Genomic DNA, 16,462 nt, shown 5'->3' on the forward strand with positions numbered 1-16,462 from the left:
TTGGATTCCTCAGTCTGTGGGTTAGTAGGTTACAATCTGAAATAGAAATTTATGAGGCACAAGTTAGATTTTCTTTTCGTTGTGAATATTTTCCCCACATTCAAAATCACTCTGCTTGTCAATCAGGTTTGTCATTGTGTCTCAAAATAACTTCTGGGGACACTGGGAGGAAACTTCCTCCATAAAACAGAGCCATTATTATAGCAGGAGGATGGTTTCAAAATGTGACCTGAAAAATTAAAGTCTTAGTAAAATATCTGGCCTAATCTTCAAAATTTATTCATGACTTTTTTGTGTTAGTACTGAGTTATCTTTATAATTTAGCAAAGAACTTTATTAATTAAGGAGATGTCAGTTTTTACAAAGAGAACATCTGGTTTCAGAAATTTGTTTAGGGGGGTGGGTGGGGTGGGGGCAAAAGGTGGCAAGAACATGGAAACAACTGTATTTGAACAGCAATTAAAAGAAAGAAAAAAATGTATTTCATTTGAAAGCAGTTAACAAGATGACAGACCAACTAAAATGCATCGTGTATTCCAAAACAGTCCTAATTTTGCCCTGACTAGTGTGGCTCAGCTGGTTGGTGTCATCCCACAAAGTGAAAAGTTGCAGGGTCGATTCTGCCGCAGGGCACATGCCTGGGCTGAGGTTTCTGTCCCAGGTCCCTCGGGGTGTATGCGAGAGGCAATGGATGGGTGTTTCACTCCCACATTGGTTATTTCTTTCCCTTTAAAAAAATAGTCCTGATTTTGGTTATTAGTTCTTATTAGGTCCTTGATGTTTGGACTACCACTAACTGGTGATGACACATTTATGTACTTGATGGAATAGTGTATGTACCACTCAGCAGAGTATTAATGCAGAAACTGAAATAAGAAAATAACTCTTTGCTGTTTTGCTATAATGGACACATTTTTCCTGCTTAGTATCTCAGTCTTTTAAAGATGATGCTTTTGAGTCTGGCTTTTTTATCCTATCACCTCTTGATTTCCGGGATGGTCCCCTTCAGTGTAGCACATTTATACACAATGTATAACTTTGTTACATAGAACAGAAACCTGGAGCGCAGACTGTGTACACAAAGTTAGAAACGGCCATCCACACCTTAGAGCACTGTTTCAACTTCTCATCAGGCAGCCTCTGGGGGAAATGGTTTTATCTGTTTTACTGTTTCTTTTTCATTTGGAATTAAATTGAAAGTAGAAATGTTTCTTTTTGTCCCACCCCACCCCCACTGGGAAAGTAAGACACCAAAATTACCCCTTTGCAGCTTTGTTAACCCTTTTCTATCAAGTTCTATTTTTCAGGCCTTTCTCCCTCTAAATCATAAGCCCTTCTCTTCATACTTACCCCAAATATTTCTCCATTAGCACCAACATTAGCATATGGAAATATTTATATCTAGGATGTTGTGTACAGTGTAGGGTTACAATTTAATACATATATTTTGGGAAGAGCTATTTTTACAACCAAAATTGGGTCTTTCTTCACAGGATATTGCTGGAAAAACCTCAATCCTTCTAAAAAATCTCAGACTACTATTTTATCTGTAAATTAATTGATATTCTGCTGAGTGATAACACTGAGTAGGGTTGTAATAATAAGCCTTCATTTCTTCTTCTTTTTTATTTCTTGCTTTTAGCTTCATTTTTCAAGAGGGCTAAAACTTTTTCTCTGATGTTGCCCTGCGTGTTGGTTGCTATGGAAATGTTCTGGAAAAATGGCAGGTTAAGGCCAAGAATAATGAGTTAAACTCATTTCATAGGGCAGGGCAGGTGGGACTAGATCAAGATTGTCTTCTTGCAGAAAGTAGGTTTTACTTGTATCATATCTTTCTCAAAGCAACTCATACCTCAGAGAAGAGCTGAGTTTTTAGTCTCAGCTCCACAGTTTTCAGGTTACTTAGTGCCTCAGAAACTCAAGAGTTACCTAGAAATGGGCATAGTGATGCCTCCTCGGAGGAGTGGCTGGCCCAGAGTAGCTGCTTGACGCATTCTGATTCCCATGTTTCTCCCTCCTAATCAGAGGCAGAGAAAAGGAACCTGTCAGAGAGGAGATGGTTAATACATTTTTCAGCAATTCCTTAGGTGCCTGTTTGTGATATATGTGAATGTAACCTCCAGATATTGCTGTACTCCTGTAACAAATCTGAAGTGTCTTTATATCTTTAAGCTACTGCATTTAAAAACTTGAAAACTGACTTTTTATGAAAAGCCTTTAATGACTATCGTAGCAGCTTCATTGAAGTATAATTTGCATGCAGTGAAATTTACTTGTTTTTAAGTGCACAATTTGATGATTTTTAGTCAATTTACAGAACTGTGCAGCCATCACCACAATCCAATTTCAGAACATTTCCTTTGCCCCCAGAAGGTCCCTCACCTTAACAACTATTAGCTTCCATGTATAAGGACACACATTATAGGATTTAAAAGTATCAGTTTGGGGTTAGCCCTGCGCGAGTTTGAACCATTGTCCTGCCGCTTACTTGCCTTGCACCTTTGGATGCTTCTCCGTATTTTGGTTTCTGTATCTTGAAAATGGAGATAACTACATTACAGCTATATACATTGCTCTGAGCATTTAACTGATTAGATACTATAAATGGAACACTGAAAATGTTCTATATATAGTATCTAATGCTGACACCTTGTTGGTGCTTAATAAATATTGATTACTGGTGGAAGTTTATATTGTGGTTCAGATTTATGGTAGATTTAGATTTTGTTTTCAGAAAACCAGACTCTCTTGTGCTGCGGGTGGTCATAGGTTTGTCTGTAGTAGCTCTTTAGCAGTCGCTTTACCCACGCAGGCAACCCTTTGCAGCCCACGACATACAGTGATTTGTTACTTTGCAGAGCCACGGGCCTGAGCCGAGTGGCTGCACGGCAGCTCTGAGAGTGGGAGCCGGACCCTGCAGACTGGTGCTTAGCGGTGGGATGGGTCCTCGCTCTCACTGTCTGTTGTTCACTGGCGGGGTTTTCTTACTCTGAGATCTTACTTCTTTGTAAATAAGTTCTGAGAAAAGTCGAGTGGTGGTATTGATGATTTATTTTATTAATATAAACACTTAGAGGTGCAGAAGTGATGGTTTGCAACCAGAATTTACAAGTCGGGATAAGGTAGTGAAATGCTGAATGTCAGACTGTGTACAGCAGCTCCGGTCGGGGACGTGAACGAGGCACGGAACCAGACACAGCCGTCTTTTAAGTGTTTCCCGTGAGCACGCTTTCCGGTATAAAAGCATGTCTGTTATTGGGGAAGCGATATGGTATCTATTAATTTGGACCTACTTCAAGGTGGACTGATTTCTATTTAATTCTGTTGTGTGTTCTGTATTATCTGTTATCCCTTATCTGCAGTGAAATCACTCACTGCCGTTTACATAGGCGAGCAGACCTTGTTTAAACTGGTGGGGAAGTTACCATTGCTCTCATCACTGAGCATCGAGTCACTGTTGTAGGGTTTTTAGACATAAAGAGGACCCGTCCTTCATGCTCTGTTTCTGACTAGCAAGGTTCCAGTAGAATTACCCCTAATGAGCTAGACTGAGACTGAGCCCTCAGATGTAAAGATTCATCTGCAGGCTTTGTGCACATGTGTTTTAATTAATAGAATCACTTAGGGTTTTTTCCCCTGATAAAACATTACTTTGAGGAAGTGTAAAGAAGATGGATGTTGGCATTTTAGTAGTTTTATTTCATATGTGTACTCTTTAAAAAAAGATTTTATTTTTATTTTCAGAGAGAGGGGAAGGGAAGGAGAAAGAGAGAGAAACACCCGTGTGTGGTTGCCCCTCCCGCGCTCCTACCTGGGGACCTGGCCGGCAACCCAGGCCCGCTCCCTGACTGGGAGTTGAAACGGCGGCCCTGTGGTTCCCAGGCCAGCGCTCAGTCCACTGAGCCACGCCAGCCGGGGCTTGTATGTTTACTCGTGACTGAAAGAATGTTTATGACACTCACTAAGCCACATGTCCTGTGTGGTTTAGATATGTTTTGTGGTTGGAGATGATGTAAACACTCCCCTTGAGAAGCTTGGAGTATGTTTGGAAAGATGACTTTGGAGAAAAATGTTTAAAGAATGAAGAAGAAATTCTTCTTAGATCCAATAACTATAATTAATGACTCTTTGAGTCTCTAAAACATCTTTGATTTATGTTTTGTAATTCCTGAAATTGAATCATTACTATTCTTAATCATCAAGTTTCCCAGGCAGAGTCATGCTTTATTGTAAAAGACTATTTTCTCCTTGATCTCTCAAACTTGTCGGTATGGTCAAATGAATGCTTTTATTTTTAGTGAAGAATTGGGTGCTAATTCTGTATGTTTTACTCTATCAAATTTGTTGTAATTGTTTCTAAGAGAAGTTTTATTAGAAAATGTAAGAGTTTAGCAACAATATGCCTCATTTTGCTAGGCTAATGGAGATGGAAATAATATAAAAATTAACAAATTATGCTAGTTCTTTGAAACAAATTATAGGGAAATATACAAAGATTTTTAATGAATTTTGAAAAGGATTAATAAGCTTTGATGGTGTGGCTTATCCAAATGTGTTAAAAGGTCAGTTTCATAAGGAAAAATATTTTGAGTCGTCTTATAGTAATTTATCTTAGGAATAGCCTAAATTGTGTTCTAAGTGTACTCTTAGCTTCTCTTATTTTCAGTCTTTAAACTTTATTTACATTTATATAAATAATTCACAGTTGTAGACATTGCCCAGCTGTGTACTGGCTGGTCAGTTGGTTAGATACAAAAAAAAAGTTGGTTAGATACCTTTCTAGACTTTTTCCTTCCATCCATTTACACCCACTAAAACCAAGACTAACATGTAGGATTTTCCCCCAACACAAATGGTATCATATGTACTGGTTTACAGGTTTTGTTTTTACTTAACAATATACTTTGGATCTCTTTCCATTTCTATATGCATAAATCTCCTTTTAATTTTTCTGTATGTTTCCATAGTATAGGTATAACCTCTGTTTAACTGTTCTCCTATTTTGGACACAGTGTTTCCAATTTTTTTTACAAAGATTTCTAGCCTTTCTTTCAAAAGAACCCTATGTATGTCCTGGCCAGGGTGGCTCAGTTGGCTGGAGCGTTGTCCCACACACCAGAAGGCTGCGGGTTTGATCCCCGGTTGGCACGTGTATAGGAGGCAACCAATCAATATTTCTCTCTCACACTGATGTGTGTCTCTCTCTACCCCCACCCCCGACCCCACATCCTCCCTCTCTAAAAGCACTGAAAAAAGTGTTCTCAGCTGAGGATGAAAAAAATAATAATAAAAGAACCCTATTATGAATACCTTGGTAGATTATCTTTCTGTAATATGAATGATCACTGTGTCTTTGTTCTCGGTTAGAACTTTTACCTGTCGTGTTTCCTTAAAGTGGGCATGCTGCTGGTGTACCAGAACTGAAGTCGTTCAGGGCCCAGCAGAGAGAGAGAGAGAAGTCACACGGGGTTTGCTAGGTGGCTCTTCCCACTGGGCCTTGAAGGAGGCCTCCGTGGGCTGGGATCGGCGAGGATGGTATACGGCTGGGGAAAGTGAGGTGGTTACTCCTGCCTCCGCAGTGCCTGCACGCCACTCTTCGCATCGTGACCAGGTGCCACGATGAGTTGAAGGACCCTCTGTGTTTGATCCTGGCTCATTCCTTCCTCGTCTCATGATTCTCTGTCTTGCTCTCCGCATTGTGTTTTGTTTTGGTTTTGGTGTCCCTGTTGTTTGGGTTTTCCAGCTTCGCGATTGTGCTGTGTTCTGTCTAGTCTCCGTAACTTTGATTATGCCTTTTGTCTACCTGGAGTCTACACACACAGCACGCATTATTCTCCCCATCATTTTTATTCAGTTTTCCGCTTTCAAATCTTACCATGTATATCCCTTCCTCAGGGAAGCAATGCCCCACGCAGCCCACCGCGACTGCTTCGACCATCTCTGTTGCATCTGCTTAGACCTCCCCGAGCTTCACCTTCACATCAGTTACCGGGAGCTACAGCCTTGTATGTGGTTGTGTCGTGATGACTTGCGTAGCTCACCAGGAAACCGTGTGAGCTGCGTGCAGACTTGGAGTGACTGTCGTGTTTGCTGTTTTTCGTCGCCAGGGCAGGCTACGTAATAAAGACCAATAACACTTTTTTTGGCCAATGAAATATTTAATATTCTGAATATTTAATCTTTACTGGGAATGGAAAAAGGGTTCTAGGGAACATTTCTATGGAGAATTGGTTTAATGAACAGATAGAATAGCTGTGAATGACAGCATTTAACATTCTTTCTAGGGAATAACATATCTGTATGTCTACTTCCAAAGATGAAGAGACTGCGAGTACTGACGCCGGTGTCTCTGTGCAGACGGGGCAGGACCGAGACCGCAGGGGCGGCGGGGCACCACCGCACTCACTGAGCTTCCTTGGGCCCTCGTGAACATTGCTTAAACATTTTTATGAGTTTGTTGAGATCGTGGGGTAAATACAGAGGCAATATACGTTCATATAACTTACTGTTTCTATTTTTTCTATATTCTTATGTTTTCAACTGTTATTTTATTTCAGTATATCTGGGTCAGTGATTCTTATTTCTGTCCCCTGCAAGCAAAATCTTTTGAGAATCTGATAAAAGTCATAGGTCATATTCCCAGAAGAATGAGCATGTGTATATAATTTACATACCATTTCCAAGGTTAATGGATGCCTGATCTAAGCCAAATATTACTAACCATAGTTTTTTTTTAAAGATTTTATTTATTTATTTTTAGAGAGGGAAGGGATGGAGAAAGAGGGAGAGAGAGAAACATCAATGTGTGGTTGCTGGGGGCTGTGGCCTGCAACCCAGGCATGTGCCCTGACTGGGAATTGAACCTGCGACACTCTGGTTCGCAGCCCGTGCTCAATCCACTGAGCTACACCAGTCAGGTATTTTTTATTATTGATTTTTAGAGGGAGAAAAACATTGATTTGTTGTTCCACTTATTTATGTATTCATTGGTTGATTCTCGCATGTGCCTTGACCCGGGATTGAACCCATAACCTTGGTGTATCAGGATGATGCTCTAACCAACTGATCTACCTGGCCAGGGTACTAATTGTAGCTTTACTGTGTGAAGATGTCTTTAAAGTCAGAGGTTCAGCGATGAGTTTATATGCAGGCTGATCCAAAGGGTGCGGGGGACACTAAAACCAGGGATTTGTCAACTTGGTTTCTGATCCCCACTCTGCCACTGTTGAGCTGCATGGTTTGCAGTGAAATCGTGTTACCTGTCTTTGGTCTCTACCGCGTCCAGCTGGCGTAGCGGAAACCATGTAGGCTGTAGCGTCAAGTATTAACCTGAGGTGGTTGTGACTTGACTTTGCCACTTACTATCCATGTGATCTTGGACACGTTTTCCGAATGCTATTTTAGTTCTCTGTGAAAAAGAGGGAAAATGATTCCAAATTCTCTGGATTTTAAAGATTAAATGAAAAGAGGTGTTTCAAAGAGTTTTGTAGTGCTTGTTATCATAGGAACATAAATAAATATTTGTCTCATCTCAAAAAATTAGGCTAGAATTCTGTTTTCTAAGATATCTTTTACAGTAAAGTTTTAGGATTGTTTTTAAAACAATTCTTGTTACAGCAGAATAATTTGGAAAACTTTTTACATAACAGCACTGATCTGAACTCATGTGGGAGATCAGTGACGTGTTTTAAGTTTGTAAAACAGAGGTTGGCCATTTTTTTCTACCTGTTCCATATTCCATGCTGCTGGAATATGGAAATCTCAAATTTTAAGATTCATGAAAGATAGATACAGGTTTGAGTCTTTAGAGTCTTTAAATGCCCTAGAGATCTGAGTAGATTTTCACCACTCTGCGAACTCTTTGAAATTATATGTAAACCGTTCAGTGCGCCAGAATTGTAGTGAGGAGCTCCAGCTTTCATAGTGAACAACACAGATATGACAGTTCTTGTCTCAATAGTCTGCATTCTAATAGGAGAATATAGAATTTACTCCCACTGAATAAAAACATATGACAGTTCTTGTTTCAATAGCCTGCATTCTAATAGGAGAATATAGAATTTACTCCCACTGAGTAAAAACATTAAAATATAAACCAAAAAATGCAACTTACAGATGATGGACATGTTTGGTACAGAATTTAAATTATAGTGATGGACCAGAGAAGGATTTAGAGGTTATTTTAGGGTTTTAAGTGGTCAGGGAGGTCTTCTGAGGAGTTGACATTTTTGGTGGCTTCCATTATAAATGATAAAGAGTGGCCTCCAATACAAACATTAGACAGAGAGGCTAGTATTGGGTTGGCCAAAAAGTTCATTTAGTTTTTTCCCCTACAATGGCTGTGGGAGTGCTTAGCTGTCTTTACCTTCATTTGAAACAATTTCATACAGATTGTATTGTGACAGCTGTCATATCAGCATGCACTTAAAAAAAAAACTTATCAAAACTGGTGAATTTTTGTCCAGCCATTTTAATGTTGAAGCCAGAAGAAGGTATGCATCATTTTCAGTGTATTACGCTTTGTTATTTCAAGAAAGGTAAGAAACACAACTGAAATGCAAAAACAAATTTGTACAGTGTGTGGTGGAGAAGGTGCAGTGACTGGTGGAACGTGTCAGAAGTGGTTTGCGAAGTTTCTTGGTTCTCTGTTGACATTCTGGTCAAATAACTCTGCTGTGGGGCTGTCTCATGCACTGGAAACTGGTTAGCAGCCCCCTGGCCTCTACCCATGGGAAGCCAGTAGCAGGAGATAGCCGACATACTCAAAATACCCACATCAATGAAGTTATTGGTGAAAAATGGACAATGTGTCTTTTATTTTATGGAAAAAATGTAACAGACTTTTTGACCAGCCCAGTACTGACGTTCTGTGATGGGGCTAAGCTTCACTCGAGCAGCTGGAGAGCAATGGGGTGACGGGGACAAGGGTTAGAAGAGGTTGGAGAGCTGAATTACAGGTCATACCCCGTAGGGCTTTGTGAACCAGAACAAGAAATCCCAAGTTTATTCCGAATGCCCTAGGAAGCCATCTCAGATCTTTAGCTAGAGAACGAGGAAAGGAAACTCAAGACAGAGGCGTGAGGACTCCAGAATTTGGGAACCAAGAGACCAGAAGTGCAGCCAGTGAGTGAGCTGGGACGGCTGCTGAGGGGAATGCTGTGGCTCCCTGACCCCTTTAAGAGGGAGGGAGTAGTCATCTTGTCATATCTCGTCGAGAAGACAGTTACCTTCAGAACAATGACCTGACCATCAGATTTGGCAACCAGCTTGCCGGAAGAATAGAATTACTGTGAAGTCAGTAGCTAGTAGGGAATGCAGCTCAGTGACATTGGTTTTTAAATGAAACTGCAAGTAGTTCTTCCTTCTTTAAAGTTAACCTTTAATCTATGGGTGGTGATACAGTTAAGAGTCTGAGCCAGAGTATCTGGGTTAATATCGCACCTCTATTTCTCTTTAGCTTGCTCAGCCTGTCTAAACCTCCATTTTTACATCTGTAAATGGGGTACCGTGATTACCTGCCCTTTATTTATTTATTTATTTTTAAGATTTTATTTATTTATTTTTAGAGAGGGAAGGGAGGGAGAAAGAGAGAAACATCAATGTGGGGTTGCTGGGGGCCATGGCCTGCAACCCAGGCATGTGCCCTGCCTGGGAATCGAACCTGTGATGCTTTGGTTCACAGCCCGAGCTCAATCCACTGAGCTACGCCAGCCAGGGCAACTACCTGCCCTTTATAGGTTTGCTCTATGTAAGGCGTTTAGCTCAGCATGTGGCACTTAGTTGTATAAGTAGCCAAGAGTATAATGGTGTGTGGCAAAACATTTATCATTTGTGTTTTTTGGGGTTTGTATAGTTTATAGTGTTTAAGGAAATGAAGCAATGTGTTTTATCTTACCTTTATGATCAGTGAATGCCAAGTTCTCTACAGGCCATACTAATAAACAGTAAGGAACCATTAACTGTACTTTCCAGAGATTGACGTCTGGACCAGCTCCTTTATTGGTGTTAATATGAAGCCGTGCTAATCTAGAGAAACGTTCATGTGGATGATACTTTAATCAGCGTCAGCAAACATTTTCTGGCTGATAGCCGGTTCTTGTTTTGAGTATTGTGTCCTCCAAACACTCACCTTTTCTCGTTCTCTCTTTTGGAGCATTCTGCAGCCCCATGCACAACTGTGGCATTTGCCTTTACTCTTCAGTAGCGTAACCAGAGCTGTATTGTCTCTTTTTAGCATTCCAGGTCATAGTCTCAATTTATTAAGTAGTAATAATTTTATATAAACATACTTGTAGCTACTCATCTATTTTATTAAAAGTATTTATAATTGGGGGGTGGCTGGGTGGAGGGGAGCATAAGGGGAAAAATTGGGACAACGATAATAGCATAAACAAAACACTTTTTAGAAAAGAAAGTATAATTAAAATATAGAAATCAAAATTTGGGCAATCCCTTTATTATTTGTTGTTATTGCAAGGGCCATTTGAACACACATGCAGATAACTTTTAGATCTTGAATGTGAAATTAATGTGGTGACTGCCTACTAGAGCATTAAGTGTTTTTACGTTGTCCATGTGTCTGGTAGCACGCTGCACCAAAACCCGGACAAAACCGAGGTTGCTCGGAGGACAGATGTCATGACTCTGCTGTTTCACTGTTTCTCCATCAGTTCAGGCAGAGCCTGGCACGTAGCAGCGCTTAGTTAAATATTTGCTGGGTGAGTGGATACAAGTTTTGTATTCCTAGAAACTGTTCTTATCAATAAGGGGCTTGCACTTAAGGTGGAGTTACTTTACTAAAACATGAATTAAACACAATACTTGAAGAGTACAATGTGTAGATTACTTTTCAAGTTAATTACACTTAAATAAGATTTTTTAAATCTTTGTAAGTAGTCTCTGCTGAGCATAAACAAATCTTTAGGAAATGTGATACTGTTACTTTGCTGCTTAGTGCGTCCGCTCTCATTTTTAGGTGCTGCAGTCAGAGCAAGTGTAATAGGCATCGTTTGAGATACGTGCCAGACATTTCTGGTAGGGCTTCATACGCGGAGGAAATTTCTGTTACACGTAGGTGACGAGTTTTGTGATTTGGCTTTTATCCTCCAGCAGAGATAGAGGGTAGGCAGGGAAAACTGAGTGTATGTGTGTTCTGGTGAGTTGTACTTACTCTGTCATTCTTAAAGTCGGGAGCTTTAGAGAAGCCTCCCGGGGTGCAGAATGCTGACCGCCGTGTTCTAACACAGCACCCTGTAGCAGCAGCAGGTACAGGCTGTGCCTGCGGCTCGGTGGTATCCACTCGTAAGCTAAACTCTGAAGAATGCCTAGAACCCTTAAAAATAAACCCTAAAAAACCTGGTCTCTTTTTATCTCATTACCCACATCAACCACATTTGATGATGAAGTATTTTAAGGCAGTTTTTCTCTTAGGCCAATTTTTTAACAAAAAAACCCTCTTAATAGGAGTGTATAGATCCTAAGTGTAGAGCTTGATGGAATTTCACAGATGAACAGATCCATGCAACTGGTGTACAGAGCAAAAACCAGAATATTCTTGACCGCCGTAAAAAGGCTAAGGTTTAGACCCTGGCCGGGCAGTTCTGTTGGTGAGAACGTTGTCCCCGTACACGGCGGTCGCAGGCTCAGTCCCCAGTCGGGGCACAAGGAGGAACCCGCCGATGAGCGCGTGGGTCAGTGGACCAGCAGACTGATGTCTGTCTGTCCGTCTGTCTCCCTCTCCAAATCAGTGAATTTTTAAAAGGCTACTTTTCAAATATAACACAACCACAGATTTAGATAAATTTGAGAGACTTAGGTCCTGGTTCTTTTCAATTTTATTACTAACTTCAAGTGTCACTTTAGGCAAGTTACTTCATCTCCTGGGGTCTGTCCCCAGTCTTTAAACTGCGGGGCTGAGGCCAAGTGTTTTGTTACAGCTCTAATTATGTAAAAGTGCAAAAAGAAGGACTGCGGTGACATAACTGTGGTATAAAAGGTTGTGGGTAGTGGGATGAGAGGGCACAGCTTAATGTAAAAAGGAGGACTCATTTTTTTTCTTTTTCTTTGTTTTCCAGGTTATATTTCACACTATGTGCTGACTGTATCTACAGAAAATATTTAAAAAAAGATAAACTTTTTTCAAAGATTTTTGATTCCAGTGGAATCTTTGCTTTAGATATTTGTGTGTGTGCGCGTGTGTGTTAGTGAATTGTAACTCCAGAAGCAATGCCTGTACAAGCTCCACAGTGGACGGATTTCCTTTCCTGCCCGATTTGCACTCAGACTTTCGACGAAACAATTCGAAAGCCCATCAGTTTGGGTTGTGGCCATACTGTCTGCAAGATGTGCCTGAATAAACTCCACCGCAAGGCTTGCCCCTTCGACCAGACCACTATCAATACAGACATCGAGCTCCTCCCGGTGAACTCGGCATTGCTGCAGCTAGTGGGTGCTCAGGTATGGGGTGTGACCTATGACACCTTGTAATTTCTCTCTCTTTCTCTCTCTTTTTCCCTCTCCCTCTCTCTCTCTCTCTCTCTTTGTTTTCTTGCTGAGAAAAAACTGTCGAATTAAAACTGGGTAGTGTTGTCCTCTATTTAAATAGAGTTCTGTTCAGTCCCATGCAAGCCCTTTATTTTGGTCTGTTGGGAGAGTTAGGTGGTGGTCCAGTGAGTCCTGTCATGTGCAGTAACAATCTGGTGGTTAGGCTTTCTCAGCAGTCTTAGCTGTTCAGATTGCTAGTGCAACCTGAAAAGTAGTCCCAAGGACCTCTTAGGAGGAAAATACCATTCATAAAACCATTGCATTTTACTTAACAAGAAAAGTGAAGGTGCTTGAGAATTTAACTTTGTAGACACTAACAGAAATGGAAGATGAAGAAGGGAACGAAAACTGAAGCTCATAGCCTTTGGGAGCCGGGTGTCTAGAGCAGGAGCAGATATCCCTGCGTGCCTATCAAAGCGGTGTGGTAACTCTGAAAGTAGTGCTGCAGAAGTTTTATGTCAGTGTTCTCAGACTAGAGATCCATGATACCCTCAGAAGGTTTCACAAAGCCAAGAGAGGCCGTTTTTTTGAGAGCTACACGTGATTCACTTAAATAATCCCTTACCAGGTTCATTTGCATAGTGTGAGTCTGAAGTACCATCTGGTTACCGTGAATTATTATCTGGATAAATACATTGGAACTTTGAATCTAACCCTACTGCTACCTTGCTAAAAGCTGCCATAAAGCAGAGAAGGTCAATATTGTGTGTGTTGGAGTTAAAGAGAACAGTTCTTATCAAAAGGTGTCACCGACCATACCACAAAACATTTGTCAGAGGGGAAAGTACAGCTGATTGTTTTTCTTTTCTTCCTGTGCTTCTTATTTCATAATCACTTTTCTTTTCATTTTGAAAATTCCAGTATGACATTTTGGAAACATTTTTAAAAATTGACTTATTAGGAGGTAACAATTTAGAGAATACAATTAGGAGAAATACAATATTTTAATAACAAATAATCAAGGCTTACTTGTTTTCCTAAAGATATTTAAGGGTGAACTGATTCTGTTTCTACAGAATGAGTAAGGCCTTATCATATGTTTTTCTTTTCATCGAATTTCCTGGGGTGGCCCTGGTTAACAAAATTATACAAGACCTTTTATGTCTTAAGAGAAACAGCTAATGTTTGTGAAATTTCAAGGATAGAATAGTATGTATTTCAACACAAAGATTTCCATCTAAAAACTGGTAGAGCTAATAAGTTAATTAAAGTTGTAGGATATACAATCAATAAGCAAAACTCAGTTGCATATCTATATACTAACAGTGAACAATCCAAAAAGAAATTAAGAAAACACTTGCACTTACAGTAGCATCACAAAAGAATAAATTTAGCAAAGGAGGTGAAAGACGGGTACCCCAAAAACTACCAAACATTGCTGGAATTTAAAAAGACATAAATAAATGGAAAGGCATTCTGTGCTCATGGCGGAGCAGACTTCGTGTGGGGAAGATGGAATATAACCCAAGATGATCTGCGGATTCAGTGCAGGCTCTATCAAAATCCCAATGGTGTTCTTTTTTTCTTTCAAAAGTAGACAGGTTCATCCTAAAGTTCACATGGAACCACACTTTCTGATATTGAAACTGAAAAGCTCGAGTGGTTGAGTGGGTGTGGCGCTGGCATGGAGACGTGTTTAGATCAGTGGAACGGAATGGAGGGTGCAGAAACAAACCTGTGTGTGGTCAGACGGTTTTTGACACGGTTGCCAAAACCGTTCAGTGGGGAAAGGACAGTCTTGCCAACAAGCGGTTCTGGGAAGACTTGCTATCCAAGTGTGAAAGAGTGAATTGGGATCTCTGCCTCATGCCGTGTACAAAAGTTGACTCCAAGTAGATCAAAGGGTCCATTGTAGGAGCTGGCACTACAAAACCTTGGAAGGAATGTAGGCCTGCATATATCGGTGACCTTTGAGTAGGCAGTAGTTTTTTTAACTGTGAAACCAAAAGCACAAGGCAAAAGATACATTGAACTAAATCAAAATTTAAAACTTTGTGCTTCAAAGGACATTGTTAAGAGAGTGAACAAAACAACCCACGGAATGGGAGAAAACAATTGTAACTCATCTGTCTGGTAAGAAACTTGTGTCTAGAATATACAAAAGACTCTTGCAACTTAATAAAAAGAACATAATTTTAAAATAGGCAAAGATCTGAAGAGACACCTCACCAAAGAAGACATTGAGATGGCAAGTGAACAAATAAATGAGCTCAGCATCATTTGTCATTTAGAGTCGCAAATTAAAACAATGAAATGCTACTGCACATCAGTTAGAACACCTAAAATCTGAAACACTGACACCACCAAATGCTGGCGAGGCTGTGGAACAACAGAAACTCACTTATTGTTGGTGGGAGTGCGAAATGGTGCAGTTGTTTTGGAAGTTACTGTATGATTCTGATTCTGTTTATCTGGAGTGTCCAACATAGGCAAATCCATGGAAACAGAAAATATTGATAGGTTAGTTTTTCTGTAGGGCTGGTGGGGGTTGGGAAGGAATAGATGGCAGGGGCAGCAGTTAAAGCAACATGGAGTTCTGTAAGAATCCAGTAAATTTAGCCCTGACTGGTATGGCTCGGTTGGTTGGGCATCATCCTGCAAAACCAAAGGTCTCCTGTTGGAGAGACAACCGATTGCTCTTTCTCTTTCTCCTTCTCCCTCCCTTCCTCTCTCTCTAAAAGTTAATAAGTAACATCTTTAAAGAATAAAAATCATTCAGTACATTCGCTGGGGGTTCTGATGTCACCGGGGTCAGTGGCAGTGCACGTGCACACTCGGCCCCGCTGTCGTGTGGTTGGCTCGTGAGCATGAAGGAAACCTTTTCTTTTGGCCTCCAGGTCCCTGAGCAGCCGCCCATCACTCTGTGTAGTGGGGTGGAAGATACAAAGCATTATGAGGAAGCCAAGAAGTGTGTAGAAGAATTAGCATTGTACCTGAAACCACTCAGCAGTGCTAGAGGTAAGTGGGATGCAGTTACCAATGCCAAGCCAGTGTTTCTTAAATGAATGTTAATGAGATTCCCTTATTTATTGTAAACCAGACTCACTGGTCCTAAATGACGCCATTGCAAACCGCACCATATACTGTAGTGAGTGAGGGTCTAGGTGATGTTGGAAACATTACTCGAATGAGATGCAGAAGAAAATCCAAGTGTAAATGCAGTGACGGCTTCAGAAGGGCTTGCTAGCACAGGACAGCTCTGAATCGTCTGCCCGCGGTTCCCTCTTGTACGGCGTGCTGCAGGGGGTGTAGTGGCACTGGAAGGTGCTGGTGGTGTCTGGCCATCACAGCCTGTTGTCGCCGGGAAGGTAAGAGTAACCACTAGGAACTAACGTGCCAGAACTGTCATGACCTCCAGGTGTGGGTCTTCAACTAAGTGTCATCGTCTGGCCTCTCGATCTTTATTTCTCCACGATTCAAATGAGTAAGAGTATATTGAATGTCATGAATATTCACACGAGGTAACCGCTTCTGTGTGCCTCTAAAAAGGCTTCCCTTGTGTAATTGTATTGCTCACTTGAGGTATCCTAGCAGAACCCAGAACCGTTCATACGCCCATACATCAATCAGCCCATCAGAGGAAGTTTTCCTGGCCTCTGAGATTACCTTGTAAACCGAGGAATGGCTTTCTGCTCTCTTTCAAAGGAGTGGGTCTGAACAGCACGACTCAGAGTGTCCTGAGCCGCCCGATGCAGAGGAAGCTGGTGACGCTGGTCCACTGCCAGCTCGTGGAAGAAGAGGGCAGGATTCGTGCCATGCGGGCAGCCCGGTCTTTGGGCGAACGGACAGTCACAGAGCTCATCCTCCAGCACCAGAACCCTCAACAGCTCTCTTCCAATCTTTGGGCGGCAGTCAGGGCCCGCGGCTGCCAGTTCCTTGGACCAGGTATAGAATTAAATTTTCACGGCTGCTCTGCTAG

General features: G+C 41.2%; 1 protein-coding gene across 3 annotated transcripts in view; it reads left to right on the plus strand.

Annotated features, from left to right (window-relative positions):
• Positions 1-16,462, plus strand: part of RC3H1 (ring finger and CCCH-type domains 1) — a 64,914-nt gene that overhangs the window by 14,887 nt on the left and 33,565 nt on the right. For 2 of the 3 annotated variants that reach the window (XM_036015368.1, XM_028530957.2), the window contains exons 2-4: positions 12,075-12,456; positions 15,381-15,501; positions 16,189-16,428. In XM_036015368.1, the coding sequence (XP_035871261.1) occupies positions 12,226-12,456; positions 15,381-15,501; positions 16,189-16,428 (592 nt within the window). In that variant the 5' untranslated portion in view covers positions 12,075-12,225. Of the gene's footprint in view, positions 1-11,777; positions 12,457-15,380; positions 15,502-16,188; positions 16,429-16,462 lie in introns of those variants that run through there. The other variant, XM_036015367.1, reaches the window with a different exon arrangement.

Source organism: Phyllostomus discolor, chromosome 14 (assembly GCF_004126475.2).
Source record: "Phyllostomus discolor isolate MPI-MPIP mPhyDis1 chromosome 14, mPhyDis1.pri.v3, whole genome shotgun sequence".
NCBI lineage: Eukaryota > Metazoa > Chordata > Mammalia > Chiroptera > Phyllostomidae > Phyllostomus > Phyllostomus discolor.